The sequence below is a fragment of the Daucus carota genome, chromosome 5, assembly GCF_001625215.2.
Source record: "Daucus carota subsp. sativus chromosome 5, DH1 v3.0, whole genome shotgun sequence".
NCBI classification, from domain to species: domain Eukaryota; kingdom Viridiplantae; phylum Streptophyta; class Magnoliopsida; order Apiales; family Apiaceae; genus Daucus; species Daucus carota.
In genome coordinates this window covers 36,502,406-36,526,257 of record NC_030385.2, presented here as the reverse complement: position 1 = coordinate 36,526,257, position 23,852 = coordinate 36,502,406, and the positions used below count along the sequence as shown (strand labels likewise).

At 30.4% G+C, this 23,852-nt stretch overlaps 4 protein-coding genes across 4 annotated transcripts in view; 2 read left to right on the top strand and 2 right to left on the bottom strand.

Annotated features, from left to right (window-relative positions):
• Window positions 1-3,091: 3,091 nt before the first annotated feature.
• LOC108222485 (trans-anol O-methyltransferase 1-like) lies at window positions 3,092-4,577 on the top strand. Its single transcript, XM_064094024.1, has 4 exons — window positions 3,092-3,375; window positions 3,473-3,690; window positions 4,131-4,195; window positions 4,275-4,577. The coding sequence occupies exons 1-4, from the start codon at window positions 3,092-3,094 to the stop codon at window positions 4,575-4,577; spliced, it is 870 nt and encodes a 289-aa protein (XP_063950094.1).
• Window positions 4,578-5,258: 681 nt separating this feature from the next.
• The window catches only part of LOC108221681 (transcription factor MYB20), a 42,721-nt gene continuing 24,127 nt past the window's right edge, over window positions 5,259-23,852 (bottom strand). The window contains exon 3 of the mRNA XM_064093045.1: window positions 5,259-6,244. Within this exon, the coding sequence (XP_063949115.1) occupies window positions 5,419-6,244 (826 nt within the window). The 3' untranslated portion in view covers window positions 5,259-5,418. The remainder of the gene's footprint in view (window positions 6,245-23,852) is intronic.
• On the bottom strand, window positions 16,380-18,515 carry LOC108221686 (acyltransferase Pun1). Its single transcript, XM_064093162.1, is given in 2 exon segments — window positions 16,380-18,346; window positions 18,469-18,515. Coding segments are annotated over 2 exon segments (897 nt in total). The 3' UTR covers window positions 16,380-17,496.
• LOC108221685 (uncharacterized) lies at window positions 19,506-22,407 on the top strand. Its single transcript, XM_064093161.1, is given in 13 exon segments — window positions 19,506-19,569; window positions 20,013-20,073; window positions 20,175-20,321; window positions 20,415-20,466; window positions 20,548-20,722; window positions 20,802-20,884; window positions 20,993-21,205; window positions 21,296-21,404; window positions 21,540-21,692; window positions 21,823-21,930; window positions 22,030-22,095; window positions 22,198-22,222; window positions 22,224-22,407. Coding segments are annotated over 13 exon segments (1,440 nt in total).

Genomic DNA, 23,852 nt, shown 5'->3' with positions numbered 1-23,852 from the left:
TTTGACGGATTGATCGGTTTTTTGTTCACCCCTAACTGTAACAGTGTAACTTGTATCCATTATATAATTTTGAGTTTCTTATTTAGTGGGTGTTTGGCACAAGCTTATAAGTCCGGCTTCTGAATTATATGTTAGAAGCACTTATTTGTACCGTTTGTGTAAGAAGTCAAGAAGTACTTAAAAAAAGCTACGATTACTAGCTTTTGTCTCACGGCTTCTACTTATTATCCAAACACTTTTATCACTTATAAGTCTTAACTTGCTTCTAACTTCTATTTCACTTTTTTATTTTAAGCAATAAGCACTTATTTTAAGCTCACCCAAACGGCCCCTTAATAATTGTGTTTTGAGTAATAATGTTCTTTAATAATTAATGACATTTGGTTCGCGGAATTGTACTAGGTTTGAGTATTAAGCTAAGATTGGGTATAAATTTTGAGTGCCGACTTATTTAATAGGGGTATAAACTAACAATATTTTTGAATTCAGAATTTGAAAACTGTATGTAATAATTCTTGTTAGAATTTTCAACTCCTTTTCGACTAAAATCATTTTACAGAATAGAAATCACCAAAATCTGAAAGCATATCTTCGTAAAGATGCAAGAAATACAAAAAGTGAGAATACAATGTTAGCATTTTAAATTGAAGATAATAAAGAATAAAAAGAAAGAAGTAACTGGCCGCGTATTAAAATAGCACCTTAATTTTACAAAAACTGTTATCAATACAAATTTAAGTATAATTAGGTACAAGTAGTGTTAAGAAGGCGTGTCAATGTTAACATATTTATATATTAAATTACAAAACAACAATCATGAATTAAATTGAAAATTCATATGAGAAAAAATCATATATGCATACACGCAGCGGACAAGCATATTAATAAACTTTCAAATGTGGGCCATGAATCATGACCGACTATAATTTGGATTATCGTAGAATTTTGAGTTTTGTCTTTAATAATTGTGTCTTGAGTTTATTTTTTAATAATGGTGTTTGGTTCGCCGAATTGTACCAGGTGAGTTAGAATCGGGTACGAATTTAGAGCGCCTCCTTATTTGAGATGGGCATAAAGTTGTAATTAGAAACCGGTTAATATAATATTGTGTTGAGATATTATTTATGTATCATATCACGTATTTGGTTGAGTGATGAAATAAATATGATAAATTTAAATATTGATGAGTGGTTACAATAATTAATTTAAAATATTTTTTAATTAATATTTTTATATATTTTTGAGTTTTTAATTTTATTTTATATCAATAATTCATATGTAATGATATAAATGAGGATGAAAATAAAGAATAAAAATTTGATTCATCGAACCCATACTTGGATATGAAAATATAATATCATGTGGGTTCAATATACTGGTTTTCGAAGAAAAACAATTCAACCAAATATCATGTATTATATTTGGAATAAACAAAATTCATACCATAGAAATGTCATTTTGAAGTTGAGAAATGTTATCTCTATTCTAATTTAAAATCGATTTCCGAACTCACCCTTATCCCTTCCTCAAAATGGAACGAGATTTCCAGTTCGGGAATTTTTTATAAACTTTCCTCCGCCGTGTATATAAAAAAGTTTCCAAATTTCTGATTCGAAAAGTGTGAGGATCGGACAACGCCGGAAACCCATCCTTCCCAAGTCAAATGACATATGAGATATATTTTAAAATCTGATTAGCATTGATTCAAAATACTACTAAAAAAATTATTATAATATATTTTCTATAGCATGATTTAAATTTATATCGATAAAAATATGAAAACATCAAAAATACATAAATTTTTATACCTCCTATTCATGTCGACCTGCCGTCCATGATTTCAGGTATGGATTTGAATTAACATGATCCCTATGCCAAGGCACACCCCACAAATTATTTGTAGTAAGAAATAGTCGCCACTTTGTATTTTTACTCAAATTTATTGTTGGAATAAATGCATAGGAGTAGACTAAATGAGAATTAATTTTCTCATATATAATCCATAAATTTTCACCAATACTTAATCGAAATCAATAAAAAAAAATTCTTCTATTTGTGTTCAAGACATAATTGTATTAAAATTTGAAAATTCGTTCAATCAACTAAATTTTCTTCTAGACGTAATCTAGTAAAAAAAGACATGTAAAATTTGTCGGCGCTTCTTGGCACGGTGATGGGGACGGTACGTAGAGTCTGAATTTCGTGGAACTCATGCAAATCTCAATTCGGCCCTTCCTTTTCAGGAATCAGGACAGTAAAAATGTCAAGTTTGCCCAACTCTCTCTTACACACAAACTTTGAATACAAAATTAGTTAGATTAATCAGGTATATTTCTAAAAATGGCTTTCCAACCTCCAGGCTCCAGGATCTAGGCAAATACAATTGGGAATATCAGTTATATTTCTAAGAAAAACTAACTTTAACTAAAATCATAAAATAATGTGTAATCAAAAGTACTATTGGTCGTGAGGTAGAGAGTAGCGCTTTCATAATTAAGGATAACTAATTTGATGCAGGCCGCATTTTTTTGTCGTGAAGGTGGCCAGACACGTATTTTAGGACATATATAAAACATAGTTGTATGATTTATTTTTAAATTTTTTATATAAATTTAAACAATAAATTTTCATTCAAAAAAATATTAATATTACTTATCAAATTATAAGAGTATTAAAATATGTGTCAGATTCCCTGTCTCTAGCTAGTATAAATAATTGAGGTGAGGGGACGGAAATTTTATAATATCAGACGAGTATAATACAATCTCTATTATATTGTCGGCAAACTAACATAATGAAGAGGCATTGATGATTAAATCATATATGTAGGTTAATCTTTATTGTATATCAACAATATTGAACATGTCTGCATAAAAAATATGAAACTTAACAGGCATATAAGTAGTACAAAGCAAATCGTCTGATCAACTATTTGTCTATAAATGTACGATATTGGAGACGAGAAAATCACACGATGGCATTCCATGATCAAGAAGCGTTCTTAACTGCTATGCAGATAATGAATTCTTCAGCTGTCCATGGGGTACTGGCCGGGTGCCCTCTTTGAGCTCAATGTATATTTGACATTATTATGCACAAAGCCGGCCTTGATGGCTACCTTCATCCTGATGAAATCGCATCGAACCTTCCTACAAAGAACCCCGAAGCCTCGGGCATGCTTGATCGCATGCTTCGCCTGCTCACAAGTCACTCCATTATCAAATGCAAGCTTGTTAAAAAATATACCAGCAATGCTCTTCTCACTAGAGCATATGGCTTAACATCGATCTCTCAGTATTTAGTTCAAGCTCGAGATGGACCTTGCCTTGTTCCTTATCATAAGTTCAATAATCACAAAGAGCTGCATAATTGTTGGTTTGTGTAATCTCACTCCATTCTTTCTTCTATATGTAATTCCTTGCAGTGAAATACGACTGACTATTTCGACCACATACACACTCACACTTTGCAGGTATAAATTGAAAGATGCAATTCTGGAGGGAGGAGTTACATTTCAAAAGGCACACGAGGGAATCACGTTTTTTGACTATTTAGAAAAAGACACGCACCTTGCTGAACTTTTGAGCCATGCGATGGACGGGTCAATTGCTACTTCCATGGCCATACTTCTGCAGACTTACAGAGGATTTGAGGGAGTGAAAGAGGTGGTGAATGTTGGCGGTGCACATGGTGCAACTTTAAGTTGTATTGTTGCTATGAACCCTCATCTCAAGGGAATTAATTTCGATCTGCCTCATATAATTAAAAATGCTCCCGCAATGCCAGATTGCCAGGTACTAATTAACTCAACCGTCACCTTTATGTTTAGGGGCACCAGTCCATCTAAAACCTTAAGGTGTCAGAGAAAGACACATGACAGAGTGTCTAACTCGAGAATTCCGTCAAACCTAAACTCTGATCTCTAATACCATGGCCCCGGATGAATCTTCTGATATTTCAACAATAACTGATGAAGTTTAGGCTATATTTTATATCATTTGACCCTCAATTATGCCAATATATTTATTGTTTTCCCAAGCTTTAGTTGTTCATGTGAAGCCAAAATCTTGATCTTTAACTATATATGATCACTTGATTTTGTCTTCTTTTTACTTGTGTACATCTGTTAGGTATCGATCATATCGGGGGGAATATGTTTGATTCAATCCCAAGAGGAGAAGTTTTATTGCTTCAGGTAATTGCAAAGCAGCACCTGGAGTTTTTCATTTGTTAAGTTTTAGTACTACCAAACTAAAAGTTGATGAATTATACAGAGGGTACTTCATGACTGGACGGATGAAGAAAGTGTGAAGATTTTAAAGAAATGCCACGAAGCTTTACCAGATCACGGCAAGGTAGTCATTATGGAGATGATACCCACGGAGCTGCCAGAAAATGATGCTATTGCCAAGAACACGTCTCAGGTGGATATACACATGATGATTTTTACCCGTGGGGGAAGAGAGAGGACCGCGAAAGAATTTCATATGATGGGAAGAAAAGCTGGATTTGCAAGCTCGGAACTGATATGCAGGGCTGATTTATATGGTGTTATTGAGTTGTACAAGAAAATGTGAATTTCTTGTGCTTGATTATGATTATGAGAAACTTATTCTGATGTCATACACTAACGGCATAGACGATAAGTTAGTTACAATGAAATAAAGATCCTAAATAAAAAACCTCTTGAAGATGCCTGGGATATATTAACATTCAAGTTCGAAGTGTTATTTTGCATTCGGGACAATCCACTTTCTTTTCTCTTTTTATATTTTTATTTTGCAAATGGTGAGCTGTTAATACTTATAAATATGCTATTTCTTACGTCCTTTTTACTTGTTCATTTTTTATTTTCAATAATCAAATTGATCATTTTTGACTAAAATTTAAAGATAATTTTTTTATTATTTTTAAAATTCAATATTAATATGTACTTTATAATAATATAATTTTTAAAATTTTTCTAAATATAATTTGATCAAATTTTAATCATTGAAATTCAAAATTAGATCACTAAAAATTAGTCAAAATTAGATAACTAAAAATAGCAAAATTAGATGATATTTTCTAATATTGGCATTGCAATGAATATATTGCATAAACACTTATCAATTCAGCTAGAACCAGATATATGTCAAGAAAAGGCAATCTTCCCATTTGACCAAATAGAGTAAAACAAAGATGCATACACTGGTAAACATGTTAACATCCTCCTGATTATAGACTATGCACAACGTAGCTGGATTTGGGGTGGCAGTAAAGGAATGAAGATATTATTAGATTGAAAGGCAACTGATATTTGATTTATTCCAATAATATAGTTGAAAGATACAATTAAGTTAAAGTAAATAGAGAGTATAACTAACTCTTAAATCATTATTACTATAGACTAGATCAGCTAGTACTTGGCAACATTCTTCATCCAAGATTATTCTGGAGAGTAATAGGGTCAGGAAGAGACTTAATAAGTTCAAAATCAATTGTGTCAATATCAAAATCATTAATCAACCAATTCCAATCGATGAAATCATCCTCATAAGCGTCACCCGGGTTTTCCATGCAAATTTTTCTGTGACCATCGCTTTGCCAATCTTCAAAAGATTGCAAAGACTTCAAATCCTCAAGAATTGAGTTGGTTGTTGAAATAGAAATTGTAGTTGATGCACTTGTATTATAACAAGTAGTTGAAGAACAAGATGATGGTAAATCAGGACCCGAGAGAGTTCCTTCGGATTCAGTGAACTGGACTTCATTTGTAGAAAAACCATCTCTAGTGTTTTCATTGGGTTCAAGCAAGAGAACTTCATGGGTAGAAAAGCCACCTTCTATGTTTTTATAGGGTTCAATAAGTGGGACTTCATATATAGAAAAGGCATTATCATTATTTTCATTGGGTTCAATATTCATCGGGACTTGATGTAAAAAACCATCGCCAGTGTCCATTAATTCTTGCTCTTTAGCCGGTTGATCATCAGCGTGAGTGATGGTCGACTCCTCAAAAATTAACGAAATCTCATCTTCTTGATCTTTATCATGCCCTTGTGTTTCTTCTCCATTTTGTAGTTCTGCTTCTTGGGGTTGGTAGTGATCGTGATGATTATCCGGTGGAGGATCAGCATTTAGTGGCTTGTGAGTGAGAGGATCAATTCCCATCTTCCTTAGTTTTTTCTTGATGTGGGTATTCCACAGATTCTTGATTTCATTATCAGTTCGCCCCGGCATGTGTGAAGCAATCTTTGACCATCTGCCCAGGTTGTTTGATGAGGCAGACTTTAGCAAATAAACAATTTTTTGCAAGCAATATATAATTTCATACAGATGATTCTATGTATCATTTTACAGGCAATCATTTTACAAAGTAGTCATCGTTTTCTAAGGTGCAATGAGAAGTAAAATGCATAGTGTAAATACACAAAAACATAATTGTTGCCAAATTGACAATGGAGGTCAATAACAAGCTTCTCTTCGTGTTCGCTTAAAAGGCCCCTCTTCAAATCCGGTGATAAATAATTTACCCATCTCAGCCTGCAGCTCTTACCACACCTTAGTAGTCCTACAATGGATGCAATCACCCATGCATAGACAAATACAATAATGTTTTTAAAAGGAAACCAATGTGCATGTTATGTATATATACTTGTACAACCTAATATGTATGAAGATACCTGCATGTTTAGGAACATCTCTCCAGGAGCACTTGTAATTGCTGAGAACGAAGTTGACGAGCTTCTTGTCCTCTTCAGCAGTCCATGACCCCTTGTTCAGTCCGATGTTATCACAGCACGGTCTCCTTCCCATTATCTACATGTATCTATATATATATATATATATATATATATGTAATTCACAACATTATATATTTTATTCGACTCACTGCCCCCAGACTGTTCCTCATATATATACCGTAAGTCTGTAACACAAGCGCGCTTCACAGTCCTCTTCTATTTATGGTATATACAGAGGCTTGGGGGCAAGATAGTAAAATGATGAGAGTGATACCAGTTCCCTCCGCTCAAAAAATGGATTATATTATTTTTCTAGTTTGTCCGGAATTATTTCATTCGGATATACACTGTTCCGCGTATTTGAGGTCGGGATCTTATTATTTTCTATTTTTTAACCGCGTAGTTTATATTATTTACCGAATATAATTTAGGTGGATATGATGCAATAGCATTATATATCATTATTATTTCAATAATTCAAATATTTATTATTTATTCTAAATAAACAAAAATTATAAAATATAACTTTTTAAATTAAAAATTCCAATTATATATATATATATATATATATATATATGGGTTGCACTCCACACAGAACACTTTAAAAAAAGAACAGCACAGAACACTAGCATAACACTTTATTTTTCACAAAAAATGATTTGTTAAGATTATAATTATATAATTAAACACCATTTAAACTTAATATATAAAATCCAACATCCAAATTCATCCACATTATTGCTATAAAATAATATAAAATCCAAAATAGAATCCAAAATAGAATCCAGAAAAGAACCATATGTATATGTTTTTTGCACGATTAATTTTACATAGAATCATGTTATTTTTAACTCAAATTTATTGTTAAACATGACGGATTCTATTATGATTCATAATAAATAGTTAATCAACTTAAAATTTGAAATTAATTTAAGCTTTAGATGAGATTCTATATTTGATTGTAAAGTGTTCTGTGTTGTTCTTCTTTTAAGAGTGTTCTTTTTTGAGCAATGCCATATATATATATATATATATATATATATATATATATATATATATATATATATATATATATATATATATATATATATATATATATATATATATATATATATATATATATATATATATATATATATATTGTTTTTAAAACTAAAAAATCACTCTTATAACAGAAGTTCATGTCCCCTGTATATTTGTTATATAGTGTGACCAGCTCATTTTAGTAAACCTGTGAGAGAAATAGAAGTTCATATCTTATAATAGAAGTACGGGGACCAGCTCATTTAGTAAACCTGTGAGAAAAATTAGAAACAAAAGTTGTGATAGATAAAATGTGAAGCATATTTAAGTTTAAAGGCGGCCACTATTTTAAAACTACCCCCTCCCCAATTGTAGAATGATATCGGAAATCAAGCGGGCATTATTGTATATATTTTCTAGAACCAACAACCTATTAATTAGCAAGCATAAATTTGTGTACATTTCTTCCCACATTATTTTTCATATTTTTCAAATTTTTTTTTGAATAAATATAAATGTTAAATTTTTATTCAGAAAAAAATTGAAAAATAATGCATAGAAGTATATTTTTTTTACCTCAAATTACATGAAAAAGTCAAAGCGGCAGTTATTTGAGACGGAGGGATCAGTAATATATATATATATATATATATATATATATATATATATATATATATATATATTAAGTTGTGAATATTATTGTATATATTTTCTAAATACAACAACTTATTAATTAGCAAGCATAAACTTGTGTAAAATATATTAAGTTGCAGACTTTTATTGAATTTTTATGCTGATCCATTTTTTTCCTTTTCTGTTAGTAGGTGGGAAATGTTGAAAACTGAAAAACTTGTCGGGAGTATTTTGTGGAACAAGTAGTTGGAAACTGAAGAATGCACTTGCTGGCAGAGTAAAAATGAATGTGCTCCGCTACTGCAAGTCTGCAACTGGCCGGAATAGTCTGTGAGAGATTGCATGGGGCCAAGGAGAAGACTCGCTCTAGAAATCAAGATGAACTGCAAGAAGTATAAATTAATTTGTTTCTCTTAGAATTAAAAGGTAGTCTTCAATGCTTATTATTAATCCTCTTGAAACCATGCATGCATGCATGGAAACTTTGATGATATACAGGAGAATGAAGATAATTAATTGCTGTTAACTTACTTGAGTTGTGTGGTTTTAGGAAGTCCCTGGGAACATTGATCATTACGAATTTACTTGAATTATTATCTGCAGTATTGAACTTGCAATCATCATGTAGTTCTTCTTCTATTAGGTCTCGTTTTTTCCAACTTCTTAGTTCGCATTTTACAACTATACTCATTCCAATTATATTCGAACCCTTAGAATTTCCAATTACACAAGCTAAGACGTTGATGTAGGTCCTGTATTAAAATTTTTACGAGGAAGATAACAACTAATTTATTAGAGTAAAATTAGTTATTCTCGAATTGTTTTTTTGGAATATATAACAAACTACTCCCTCCGTCCCAAAATGTATGAGCTGGTTTGACTTTTACGGAGATTAAGAAAAAAGTAGTAAGTTTAGTTGAAAAGTGTGTAAAGTGGTGGGATCAATCAATATTTAATAATAGATTTGAGATAGGGTGTAATAGTGTTTATATTATTATATGTTTATATTATTATATAATTGAGATAGTAGAAGAAAGTAGTGGGTGTAATAGCGTAAAGTAGTGATCAAAAATTGTATGATAGGTTCATTCTTTTTGGGACATCCCAAAAGTGTCATATAAAATGGGACAGGGGGAGTACGTTTTACTCTGCTTTCTATGTATACTAGCTTATAACCCGTGCAAGGCACGAGAGCTTTTTAATTATTTATTGACTTATTAAATATATTTTAAATTATGCGAAAAAAATTTAATTTACAAATAATAAATTAAAATTGTCAATTAAATAAAATTTGAAATTTTGATTTGTTTTGAATCTAGAACTCTTGTAAAAATATATAATTTTTATATGATATTGGTATAATTTAAAATTTTATCTTAAATTTTAGTTGAATCTGATGCAAAATATTAGTTTTTCACAATTTAACAGTTATGAGTAACTTAATCTAACATATTTGTCTTTAATAATAAAAAATATTTAATAGCATGATGTAATGCATATTTGTATATAATTTTCCGTCTTTTTTTTTTTGATATATATATATATATATATATATATATATATATATATATATATATATGGGTTGCACTCCACACAGAACACTTTAAAAAAAGAACAACACAGAACACTGTCATAACACTTCATTTTTCACAAATAATTATTTGTTAAGGTTATAACTACATAGCTAAACACTAATTAAACTTAATATATGAAATTTAACATCCAAACTCATCCATATTATTGATATGAAATATTATAGAATCTAGAACAGAATCCAGAACAGAATCCAGAATAGAATCCAGAATAGAATCATATAAATATATTTTTTGCACGATTATTTTACATAGAATCATGTTATTTTTAATAAATATTTATTATTAAACATGGTGGATACTATTATCATTCATAATAAAACGTTGTTCAGCTTAAAATTTGAATTTAATTCAAGTTTTAGATGAGATTTTATATTTGATTCTAAAGTGTTCTGTGTTGTTCTTTTTTTAACAGTGTTCTGTTTTGAGCAATGACCTATATATATATATATATACTTGAATATAAATATTCATTTTAAAAATATTTTTATGTTAAATTATTATTCTTTATATAAAATATATTCGTTAATAATTTGAATAACATGCATGCTAGTAGAAAGCATAATTTGTCTTGCAAGTAGAGGGCATAATTTGTCTTAGGAACGTGATAAAAATATGGGCTCAACTTTTCACACTTGTTTATGTCCAAAAAAATAAAAAAGACTTGTCGGATCATTGGCGGATGGCGGATGCAGTATGAAATACACCATCACAACCATTAACAGCTTCAAATAAACTATTCTAATTAAGCCATTTCTTTTCTCGTATTCTTTATATCAAATTTTAATATTTTTTGAGTAAAATATGTGACGCTAACTTCTATTAGATTATATTTATAAATATATTTTATACTAGAATTATTATAATGTGATTTTAAATATTTTTCTAAAATTTATATGGTTCTAGATTAAAATTGATAAACAAAATTTGTTTTGAATTAAGAAAAGGATCATAAACATGCAATAAAAAGGTAGAATTTGTTTTGTATTCTAAAAGGTTTTTGTATTCATTCCTCACATAAATCTGGCTTATTAATTTTAAAATATATTAGATAAAAATAATTTTCTGACGGTGCGGATTTATATGATTCTACAAATAAAACTGGTAGCAAATATTTATTTTAGATTAAAAAAAAATCATAAACACGTGAAAGACAGAATTTGTTTTGGATTTAGAAAAAGAATTATAAACATGTAGATATCAGTTGCATTATTGAACAGAAGTTAATTTTTCTCTAATCTAACTGCGCTTATTTGTTCAATATACGATCCAACGGACAGATGATAAGTTTTCGGACCATACCGACCAAATTATCTACCTTAATATTTTCTTTTGCTAATATGGTATTCTCGTGTTCTATACACACGAGCGTGTATTTAAATATAGATTAAAATCATTTAAATATTAATATTAAATTTAGAATATCTATTATTGAAAAATATTTTATTTACCTGAAAATAATTAGTATCTTCATACTAAACCATACATATAATTTATATTTTTAAAATAAAAATACTAATATGAAATAACATAATTTTTACGTAATGATGTTAAATAAAATTAACATTTAAATATACAACATCTTACATCTGTATGTATAAAAGTTATTTAATGCTATATATATAAACAATGTGTTGGTTAAAAGATATTACGAAGAGATACTAGATAATTCATAATTTTTCATGTACTTTGTATTTATTAGATAATTTTATTTTGTAATGTTTAAATGGTGTATCAATATTTTTTTTAATATAAAATTTATTTTTCGAAAAATTAAAATCTCATTTTTATTTTCGCCTAAAGCCCCAAAATATCTTGAGCAGGCCCTGGAACTAAGTACCTCCACGCAGCTAAAAGCAATTACATCCCTATATGTCCATATACTGATGAAGGTCTTGTCATCATTTCACTTTCGGAAAGTAATAACCAAACTGATTTTTTGCCAAAGAAAATTTAACATTAATTCCATCGTAAATAGATGTTATTTATTGCATCTTTAAAAGCTCGCATAAGAGGATGAGCACTTAACCATTTGACTATCCAACCCTGCTCAATCACAATTTTTGTTCAGTTTAGGCCACTTTAACTATAAATCATTCATTCATTTTGATGTTATGTTCTTTCATGAAATTAGAAATATAATTATTAAATTTCATCTATGTTCATATAATTTATTAGAGGAAAGTATAGGTTGGTGGTCACATCTTTTCCGTTTTTCATTTCGATGACCGAAATTTCAAAACAGTAATAATATGATTATATATTGTTTTAATTTATCAAAAATGTCTAAATGCCACTTTTTTGAGAAAATAATATTAGCCATTCTTTTTATATATAAATATAATGTCTCACCATCCATTTCTAAACTTCAAATTTTGGACTAAAATGTAAAAGCAAATAGTCGGTCATCATTTTATATTTTACTCAGATTTATTATTAATATGAATTTAAATAGGAGTAGACTAAATTAATAAGAATTAATTTTCTCATATCCTTTATTATAATACCTGAGTCTACCACACTATCACACTATAGTTAACCAATCAGAAAAGAGGAATTATTTTAAGACCAATCAGAGGTCATTCCTAAATTTTAGATCAATCATATTCATTCTTCAACTTTCCTCCTACCACCATAGTTAACCAATCAGAAAATAATAATTATTTTAGGACCAATCAGACGTCATTCCTAAAATTTAGACCAATGAGATTCATTCTCCAACTTTCCTTCTACCACTGTATGCAGTTATCCAATCAGAAAATAGGAATTATTTTAGGATCAATCAAAAGTCATTCCTAAATTTTATACCAATCATATTCATTTTTTAACTTTACTTCAACCACCTTATGTAGTTAACCAATAAAAAAAGAATTATTTTAGCACTAATAATATTCATTATCTAACTTTTCTTATATTAAATTTTATCCAAAATATTAACCACATACAAGTTAATCAATATAATTTTTTATTATACAATATAATTAATCAATTTTAGACTAATCATATTCATTCTCCAACTTTCCTTCTACCACCGTATCAGTTAACCAATCAGAAAATAGGAACTATTTTAAAACCAATCAAAAGCCTTTTAAAAATTTTAGATCAATCATATTCATTCCTCAACTTTCCTTCAACCACCTCATGTAGCTAACCAATCAGAAAAAATATATTATTTTAACACTAATAATATTCATTATCCAACTTTTCTTCAGCTAAATTTTATCCAAAATATTAACCACATACAAGTTAATCATGAGTTAATCAATACAATTTTTTATTATACAATATAATCAATCAACTCCTTTTCATTATCTGATTATAACTCAACTAATTAGACTCCTTTTCATTATCTAATTAAAAAAAATCTAATTAGATAATAATAGAATTTGAGATTTACTTTAAGTAATTTAATTTAGTTCAATTCAATTTAAGAAAAAATAAATTATTTTAGGATGTTAACCAATAAAAAAGAGGGATTAATTTAGTGCCTATCAAATATCATTCCTTATTTTAGGCTAATAATATTCATTCGTTAACTTTAGATAATTTTTGAACAAATTAGAGTTCATCCCGAAATTTTTTATATGACTAATCAATATTTATATTTTTAGATCAATTTGATAAATCTTTTTTAAAATTATACGAGTCTCCACACCCTACAGATTAGAACGAGCTTTTTATTTACTTGATGGCAAAAAAAAAAACAATTTCCTTCTATTGCGGTGGATAAAATATTAACATATATTGCATGACGTGCATGGTCTTTTGAGTATTATATGATATAAAATTAAATATGGATTATTTTATAAAATTAAATTCACACTAAGCTAATATAAACATCGTTTTCATAACTATATATATATAATTATAATGTGAGAAATAATATAAAATAAACACAAGTTAGCATCCAGAATGACCGGTTTTCATAAATCTCACAGTGATTTTATAATTTACTAAGACAGAATTTTCATTAAATCTATAAAATTTTATTGACATAATTGAATTTTTATAGATTCACACTTTTACGGCATGTTCGATTGAATTTAATAATTTATATTATTTCATTAATAAGTTAAGTGAATAAAAATTTTCTGAAATATGGCTACAAAGACAATTATGCAGATTAAATGAATATACGTACAAATTAATTAAATTCTATAATATAATAATAACGACTATTTTAGAAAATGCATCCACCTAATCTGATCGACCTCAACCCAACATTACTTTATTCAATTGGGGAAATTGAAAAACATTATGATCTTAAAATTACTCGCCCGCTCGCGTCCCCATTATCTAACTGGCTCCCCGATTCTCATATATATTATATATATATATATATATATATATATATATATATATATATATATTATATATATATATATATCACATAATTGTTAAAATTAATATAATTTTACACGAGTCCACCCATAAATTATTATATGGCTAAACAATATTTCTAATTTGTTGCGGTAGTTAAAATATTAACATGTATTACGTGACATACATAGTTTTTTGAGTATTATATGATATAAAATTAAATATTTTCTGTTTTATAAAATTAAATTCATACTCATTTAATATAAACATCGTTTTTATAAGTGTAAATTTATAATTATAATGAAGAAAAAATATAAAATAAACACAAGTTAGCATCCAGAATGACCAAATAAAAATCTCACAGTGGCTTTTTAATTTACTAGGACAAAATTTTCATTATGTCAATGATTAAAATAGATATAAAAATAAAATATATTTATCTTTTTAAATTCATAAAATCTTACTTACACAATTGAATTTATTACAAATTTATACTTTTACGGCATGCTCAATTGAATTTAATAATTTATATTACTTCATAAATAAGTTAAGTGCATACAAATTTTGTAAAATATGGCTACAAAAACTAATCATGCGGATATAAATGAATTTTTGTGTACAAATTAATTAAATTATATATTATAATAATAATGACTGATATCAAGGGATGCATTCACCCGACCCGATCGACCTTAATCTGACATTACTTTATTTAATACGGGAAATTGAAAAATCTTATGGCCCCGAAATTACTCGCCCCGCTCCCGTCCTTATTCCCTAACTGCCTCATCAATCCTCATATATAATATATAAAAAAATTCATGAATAAATATTACATAATTGTTGACAATAATATAATTTTATATGTATATTTTGGGTCCGAAACCGGGAGCAGGGATTGCATTCCATGATCTCATTTAATATTTGAATGAAAAAAAAAATATGGTTACTTCATTTCATATAATACGAGAGTGTTGAACAGAGTATTTAAGAAATAATATTATTTTCTTAAAAAAATTATACCTATGTTATGTAATAGAAATATATAAATGATAAAACAATATATACTTGAATTTATAAGTATACAAACTTATTTTTATTTTATAAAAATAACTATTTGGTGCATAGCACGGATAAAACGCTAGTTATCCATAAATTGTATTGAAGTCGGAAAATTTGTTCAATCAACTAAGTTTTTCTTTAGACGTAAATCTGGTAAAAAAAGATTACATTTATCGGTGCTTCTTGGAAAAGGGCTTTCAGTGATGGATGACATAGTCTGAATTTGGTAGAGCTCATCGAAATCTCAATTCGGCCTTTTCCTTTCAGGACAATATAAATGTGAAATGATGCCCAACTCTCTCTTACGCACACAAAATTTGAATACAAAATCAGCTAGATTAATCAGGTATATTCCTAAAAAGGGGCAAATACAATTAGTAATATCAGTTATATTTCTAAAAAAAACTCAAAAATAATTGTACTTCTAATATTTTCTCTTTTTTAACAAATAAATGATACTTCCCCCGTCCCACAATACATGTGAAAAAAATTTCTCATAATACTTGTCCAGTTTTAGTTTCCAATGCAAATATATTGACATTATTCCAAATTTACCCTTCTTGAAAGTTGTGTAACAATTAATAAGGGTTAGAATAAGAGTCTACATTCATGCATTTATTAGAGGTACAAGTATGAAAATATTATCTAATTAATGTTTCGGTCTTTCTAATGTGTGCCCAAGGGCACACAATAAACACTAAATTTTATAAAAATGAGCTAATTTGATTGGTGGAGTTGATGTGAATGCAGGGGGGCCATTCACATTTATTATTCACCCACCAATCAAAAAGAGCTATTCTTATTGGAGTTAGGGATTAGTGTGTGCCTTTGGGCACACCATAGAAAATCCCTTAATGTTTCCTTAATATGCGTAATTTTTTCAAAAGATACATGTATTGTGGGACGGAGGGAGTATTATTAACAGAATGACAAATCCCGAACTGTCAACTACAATCTAATTGTAAACAAAGAACGAGCTGAACAAATTACCGTTTTATTTTCAGACAACTTGACACATAAAATATTTAGATTCTTTAATCTAAAAAGTATTATAATGACATATCGGACAATCCAACCTATATCATTTATGAAACTAGTGGCATTACAATTGATCTTCACATAATAAGCATAATTTGTAGTTCAATGTTCAGAACTATCAGTTAATATTGCAGCAACAAATGAGAAACTTCTGTCTTCTTTTGAGTCCCCAAAATATGACAATTTTTTGTTGCACAAGGTGAACATGTTTGCATAAAAATATGAAACTTAACATGTCATATATGTTGTACAAGGCAAATCGTTTGATTAACTATCTGTCTATAAATGTATGATTCTGGAGACGAGAAAAGTAGAGATGATGGCATTCCATGATCAAGAAGCGTTCTTAACTGCTATGTAGATAATGAATTCTTCAGTTGTCCATGGGGTACTGGGTGCCCTCTTTGAGCTCAATGTATTTGACATTATTATGCACAAAGTCGACCTTGATTGCTACCTTCATCCTGATGAAATCGCATCGAAACTTCCTACAAAGAACCCCGAAGCCTCTGGCAATGCTCTTCTCACGAGAGCATTTGTTCAAGCTTGAGATGGACCTTGTCTTGTTCCTCAATATCAGTTCAATGATCACAAAGAGCTGTATGCTGGGAAGAGAAGCTGGATTTGCCAGCTCGGAACTGATATGCAGGGCTGATTTATATGGTGTGATTGAGTTGTACAAGAAACTGTGAATTTCTTGTGCTTGATTATGATTATGAGAAAATAGTTGTGATGCCATACCCTAATGGCACAGAAGTTAAGTTGGTCATGTGTTTCCTTATAGGAAAATACTTGTTGCACAATTATGTGTACAAAATTTTATACATAATGATTTGTTTATGTACAAATTTTAGAGTGATTGATACTTTGCACCCCTTATGTTTAGGCGCTTTTTCGATTTGGTCTCAAACAATTTTTTTTGACAGTATGCACCCTAACGTTTGAAAAGCGCTTCGCTTTGCACCCTTTTGACCACTCTCTGTTAATGGACCGTTAAAATTAACAGATTTCAGGTTTTCACTTTGCACCCCACAATTTTAATTTTTTTTCATGAGTATTTTAAAATATTTTTTTTTCATGAATCATACGGTTGGCCATGCGGATCACTCTTTCATAGCCTCCACAAAGTCATCATTGATTTCCGTCTTGCACTTCTTTATTTGATGGACCAGTGTCTTGGGTTCTAGCTGAGGGGAAAGCTTGCATTGTGCTAAACCACGCCAAACAAGATTTCCTACAGAGTTTTTTGGCACACAGTTCTTTCCGCGAAGATTGATGATCATCCCCAAATTAAAAGGCTTTCCCAGAGAGCTTTCGTATGATTTGGAAGCAGCTTTAGCAACACATTTCCATAACAAGGCTGCGACAACTTCAAATCGAGATGGGACACATTCTGATATTAAAACCTCGGTTTGGGCCTTTAGAGCTGCTAACTTCGGACCACTAAAGACAAACCTCTGGGATGGGAAGTTAATTTTGCTGAAGTCAATAGGACATTTGTCCAATAGAGATGGAATTTGAGGAAACAATGATGGACCGGTGAAACTTGGGTGTACAATTTCCGAAGAAGATCTTCTGACTGCAGCTGTCCAATCTTTTAAGAACACCGCGTAAGTACTTCCATCCAAAATTTTGTGGGAAATGCAAGTACACAGTGCAATTCCACCACAACTAAAAATGTTCACTTGAATCATGAGAACATAATTTCCTATAGGTGATTCTCTAGCCTACGCTGGAATTAAACGTCTGATCATTTCATCTCCTGGAGATTGACCGAGGAAATCCAGGAGACTGACATTTACTCGTGTCACGATGTAGTGAACTCCTTCGTCATTACAGTCAATGTAAAAATCATCTCGGACCTTTCCAGCAAAAGGGTAAAATCGGGTTAAGGTCTCTAACAATGATTGCTTCAGAAGTTTTGAGTTATCTGAAATGACAGAATCGAGATCACTAGTGTTGCCTCACTGTATTGCCTTGTGCTTCTTTGTTGTATATGTTTTTTTTAATAAGCACATTTTTTAATAAAACTTCAGACTCCAACTGGAGAAAGAAGCAGCATACATACTAGAAACATGCAGAAACCAACTACGGGCTCAATCCCAGCATAAACTGAATTCATCTATGGCTCATGAAAAAATATTAATATAATAAAAAGAATATTTCATACTCATGAAAAAAAAATTAAAACTATGGGGTGCAAAGTGAAAACCCCATATCTGTTAACTTTAACGGTCAATTAAACGGAGAGTGGTCAAATGGGTGCAATGTGAAGCGCTTTTTAAACTTACGGGTGCAAACTGCCAAAAAAAATTGTTTGAGACCAAATCGAAAAAGCGCACAAACATAAGGGGTGCAAAGTGTCAATCACTCCAAATTTTATGTACACAATTATGTGCACCTAACATTGCTTTCTTCCTTATATCTTAAATACGTAATTGTGAATTGTGATAAATTAACCTTCAAGTTCCAAGTGTTATTTTGCACTCCGGAAAATATTCCACTTTCTTTTCTCTTTTATATATACTAGCCTTTAACCCGTGCGAAGCACGGGCGGGTATATAGTTCGTAATTTATTATTTATAATTTAAATTTTAACATCATCTTATTAGTATTTTAATATTAATGGATTGAATTTTAATTAAATTATATTATTCAACTGACTATATACACACACAGATATATATATATATATATATATATATATATATATATATAGGCAAAAATTCAAGAGAGGGACATCTTATATAGAGTTACGTAGTAAACCTTTAATTCAATCTCCACCCTTCATTTGTATCTTATCCAACGGCTGTTAATAATTGTATAAAAACTGAAATTTTATCCAGCTGACCGTTTGACCCAACTGCTTTCTCTCTCTACTGTCTGCTTTCTCTCTCTACTGTCTGTGTCTCTCGCTCAACGCGCGCTCTCTCTCTCTCTCTCTCTAAGCTCTCTCTCGCACTTCTCTCTCTGTTCTTCCTCTCTCTCAAATCTCTCTCTCGCACTTCTCTCTCTTCTCTCTCTCTTTCTCTCTCAACGCAATTTCTTTCTCTCTCGCAATTTCTTTCTCTCTCGGAATTTCTCTCTCTGCTCTGTTTCTTGCAAACGAACTATGGATTATTCTTACAATGGATCTGAAAGCATGATTTCAGTCGGTGATGTTCCAAGTTCATCAGGTTTATTGTTTATTATAATTGATTTTTCATTTTTTCAAGCTGCATATTGTTGGAGATTGTGTAAAGTTACAATTTTACAGTCATGTATGTTGATTAGTTATTTTGAATGTGATTTCGGATTGTATTGTTGAACTTGTTTACTGGATTGATTATAATCTTGATAAGTTGTTTATGTTCTATCGTAGAATAGTATTCCATATGAGATTTGTATGTTCTTGTATCTTATAATTAATTTGGATTTGATTCTAATGTAGAACTGATTTTTTTATTTTATAGTTTACTATTTAATTAACGCTTCTACTATAGAATCAGATTAGGTGTTGGTGTTGTTATCTGCAATGTTTTTAATATTCATTCTAGTGTGGAATAAAATTGTTATGTATAGTTGAATGTGTTAAACTTCTAATGAATATAGTCCATTTCATGGTCCTAATCATTGCCAGATAGAGTGCTGCGATTATTACACGAGATTCGTGATGATATTAGTGAACAAAATGCAGTAAGGTACATTGGATTAATGTTATTATGTGCTTTTAGTTAGTTTTGTTTTTACAAATATCAATGAACTATTATTAAGTTTTATTGTTGCATATGATATTTGTCAGGAATGAACTATGGGTAACATTTCCTAGACAAGAGCAAGCTATTAGTTATCAAAAAGAACATAGCAATGTTTTTATATTTAGCTATCAAGACCATGTTAATGGTCAGAGGAGGTTTGTTGTTTCAAGCTATAAGGAGTTTTGGCGAAGGTTCTTATAATCTTTGTTTATTTGCTTTAATATATCTATGTAATTTTGATTTTTATGGTTGCTATAACTTATAAATTTGTCATGTAATCATAGGTACAAGAACATGAATCCCAAATATCGTCATCATTATGAAGTTATTCAGGAGGTAATTATGTTCCATTACATTATGTAGTATTAGTGTATTTTTATTTATCTAATCTGTTTTAAACTTTCATTTTGTGATTAGGGATTACCATGCCACCTTTATTTTGATTTGGAATTCAATAAGATCGAAAACTCAAACAACAATGGTGAGGAAATGGTTGATATACTGTTATCACTTGTTTTTGATTTCATGAATGAGAAGTATTCTATTGAAGGAGATAAAGAGTGTGTTGTTGAACTTGATTCCTCAACAGAAGGTATTATTTTGACATAAACAATCTTTTTTAACAAATTATAATTTGGATTCTGATTCTGTAATTATACTATTATTGACAGAAAAATTTTCTCGCCATATAATCATTTGTTTCCCTAACACTGCTTTTAAGAACAACCGACATGCTGGTGCATTTGTTGGTGAGGTGTAATTCAGATTTAAATTACATTGTATTCATCAAGGTTTAGGTTCTTGGGATTTGTATTGTTTAATCACAAAACTGATGAAGCTTTCATATTTTTTTAAATTTCAGATTTGCTCAAGGATACAAAATGAAAGGGGAAGAGATGGAAGATTTGAAAAATTGTTCATATTAAAAGATAGGAACTCATCTCATGTGAATAAAGAAGTTTTTATTGATAGAGCAGTGTATTCCAGAAATCGATGCTTTCGTTTACCATTGTCTTCAAAAGCACGAAAGACTTCTATACTTGTACCTACTGGACGTTTTAAGTGCAGGTTAATGGTAAAATACTAGACTAAGACTCTGAGTTGTTATTTCTCATATGCTTATATTTGTTACTCAACTAAATGAAATGAAATATTCCTAAAATAGAGTGAGGAAGATATGTTTATGGCATCTTTGATCTGCAAAGTGGATGTTGATGTTCAAAAGATTCTTATATGTGAAATGGATATTGGTTGTTCAAACACTCTCCAATTTGCTACACAGGTAACTATTATCACGTCTGAAAGTCTTTTGTTTGATAGAATGTATCCATACCCCTTATAATCATTGTAATTTGCATATTTGTTAATTTTATTTTGAATTAAAATAAGATGTAATTTGATTCAGGTTCATGTGAACTTCCATAAAGATTATGGAGTCCCAAGAAATCTTCTGTCAAATTCTTGCATAATTGATTCGTCAAGAATATTTCAGACAGGGAGATCACTATTTCCACTATTGGATATGTTTGTAGAATCTGTTGCCTCCTTAGGAAATATATCAGGTATCCATTAAGTGATTTTGACTTATGTATAATTGAATATTAGAAACATAAGAAGAATATATATTTATTGATATTTGAATATATAATCGTTTATATGATTAGTAGGTTGGATATTACATGTTCTTTTCAGGAAAAATTCACAGTTGGCATTGGTTTTCAGAGTATGGTATAATGGTGTATAATATGTCAAAAAATAGATACTGTGAGAGAATTGGTAGACAACACAAAAGCAATCATGGTACATTTTATCCCACTTAGTTGTATCTATTTTGATTTTATATTGTAGCTTTGAGTTTTATGATTTTATTTTGATTTGAAGTTGACTTGTACGTTGTAGTTATATATGTTGTTGATCTAAGAAGAGCTAGTTATTATCAAAAATGTCATGATCCAGATTGCAGAGGTATGAGTCACTGTATTTCTAAATTATGTGCACTAGAAGTTATAGAAATAAATGTTTGAAAAATATAATCAATTTTAAATAATCTTGTTAATGTTATAACAGGTTATCGCTCTCCACTACGTCCAGTTAATTGTACCTGACACAACTGTATTTTTTGAGGGTGTTAAGCGTCACAAAATTTATGAGAATAATGTTGATAACAAGACGATAGACAGCGTGGATAGCTGCTTGAAAGATGGTTGGTGGTTGGAAGCTGTAAAATTTGCCGAAAAAGTTGAGAAAAAGACACTAGATTTCGATGTAGTATCTTGAATCAAAATATGTATAGAAGCAATACTTTTTGCTAATGTAAATATGCTTGAAATAGTATGTAAATATTTGTGCTTGTGTCACATATTGAAGAAATTGTGTTATTTGTGTTCGAAACAAATGTAAATTTTGATTTTTTATGTACTTTTATATTGCAAAAGATTTTTTTGCAGAACATCAAAAATTCTTCTACTTAAGCACAAAAGCAATATAGTTGTTAAGAATACTGATACTTGAATACTTCTACTCTTGAATATAATTAATCATCTAATTATTATTCTCTTACAGAGTAGTTGTATTTGTGGCATTGTTGCGGTTGACAGGGGCGCCTCCACAATGGCGCCTTATGTGACCGCCTAAGGCCTGTCCGGATGAGAACTTCTCTTGAATGGTGGTGGCTGATCTTCGTCTTCGACTGAGATTATAAGCCTCGACTTGTTCTCCAAGGCCGCGTTAACGTTCTTAGGCTTGCGGTGACTAGCTCGGTCACCACCTAGAGCCTGGAAAGAAGGGAAGGTTCGGTTGCATGTTTTGCATTGGTAGACATAAATGCATGTTTTGCCATTAGTACTTATGCTTGTTTCCAAGTACTTTTTGCTAGTGAATTTGTAAGGAACTAGCCCGAAATGTGAATCATTTTTGGGATCAACTTGCGCCAATAGCAACAAGCATTTTGCCATGTCTTCCTCCTCCTCCGTGGTGCCAGGCCCAGCCGAGTCCTCGTCACTCGTGGTGGAGCTAGTCACATAATCACCTCCTGCATACTTGCTTGAAAAATTTGCATGTGCAACTGAGAATGGTAAGGGTCATTGTGGCCTTTGTCTCTTAGTCCGCTTCCCTTTCAAGATATTGGAAGGCGTGCTCATCGCGACAAGATCGCCTTCTCGGGCTTCGTGTTGCTGTCATTGTGTTCCTCCTCCTCCACCATGAGCAAACACATTGTAGAGACAAGTGGAGGAAGAGAGAATGAAGAGAAAAAAAGAGAGGAAGATAGGAGAGAACAGAAAATTGAAGATTATTCTATTATGGAATATCATAAATAATAATAAATAAAATAATAATAAAAATAATAATAAATGCTTACACTTAATTGATACAGTTGATTCATAACCAACTACACACTCCCTCCCCAAACCATACCCACTCCCTCCGTCAGTGTCACTGCAGCAAAACCGCTCCCTCGCCTCCGTGCCTCACCCCTCCCCGCTCTGCACTCTCCCCTCTGCACTCTCTCCTCCCTCTCTCTGTCAAACACAGTAAAGTAACAATGGCGTCTTCTTCGAATCAAGGTAATATCATTAAATCAAAATTTGAGATCCAATTATGATCCGGTATTTATCTTCAATTTCATTGTGTTTAGCTAATATAATTAGTAGATTTGTACTTCTTAAAATCTGTGATTCTACTTGCACTGGTAGTTGTTTTTGAAAGTTTATATTTATTTTTGT

Coding starts and splice junctions, on each gene's coding strand:
- LOC108222485 (XM_064094024.1), top strand. CDS start 3,092: ATGCACAAAGCCGGCCTTGATGGCTACCTTCATCCTGATGAAATCGCA. Junction 3,376..3,472: donor AAAGAGCTGCATAATTGTTG/GTTTGTGTAATC, acceptor CACACTTTGCAG/GTATAAATTGAAAGATGCAA. Junction 4,196..4,274: donor GAGAAGTTTTATTGCTTCAG/GTAATTGCAAAG, acceptor TGAATTATACAG/AGGGTACTTCATGACTGGAC.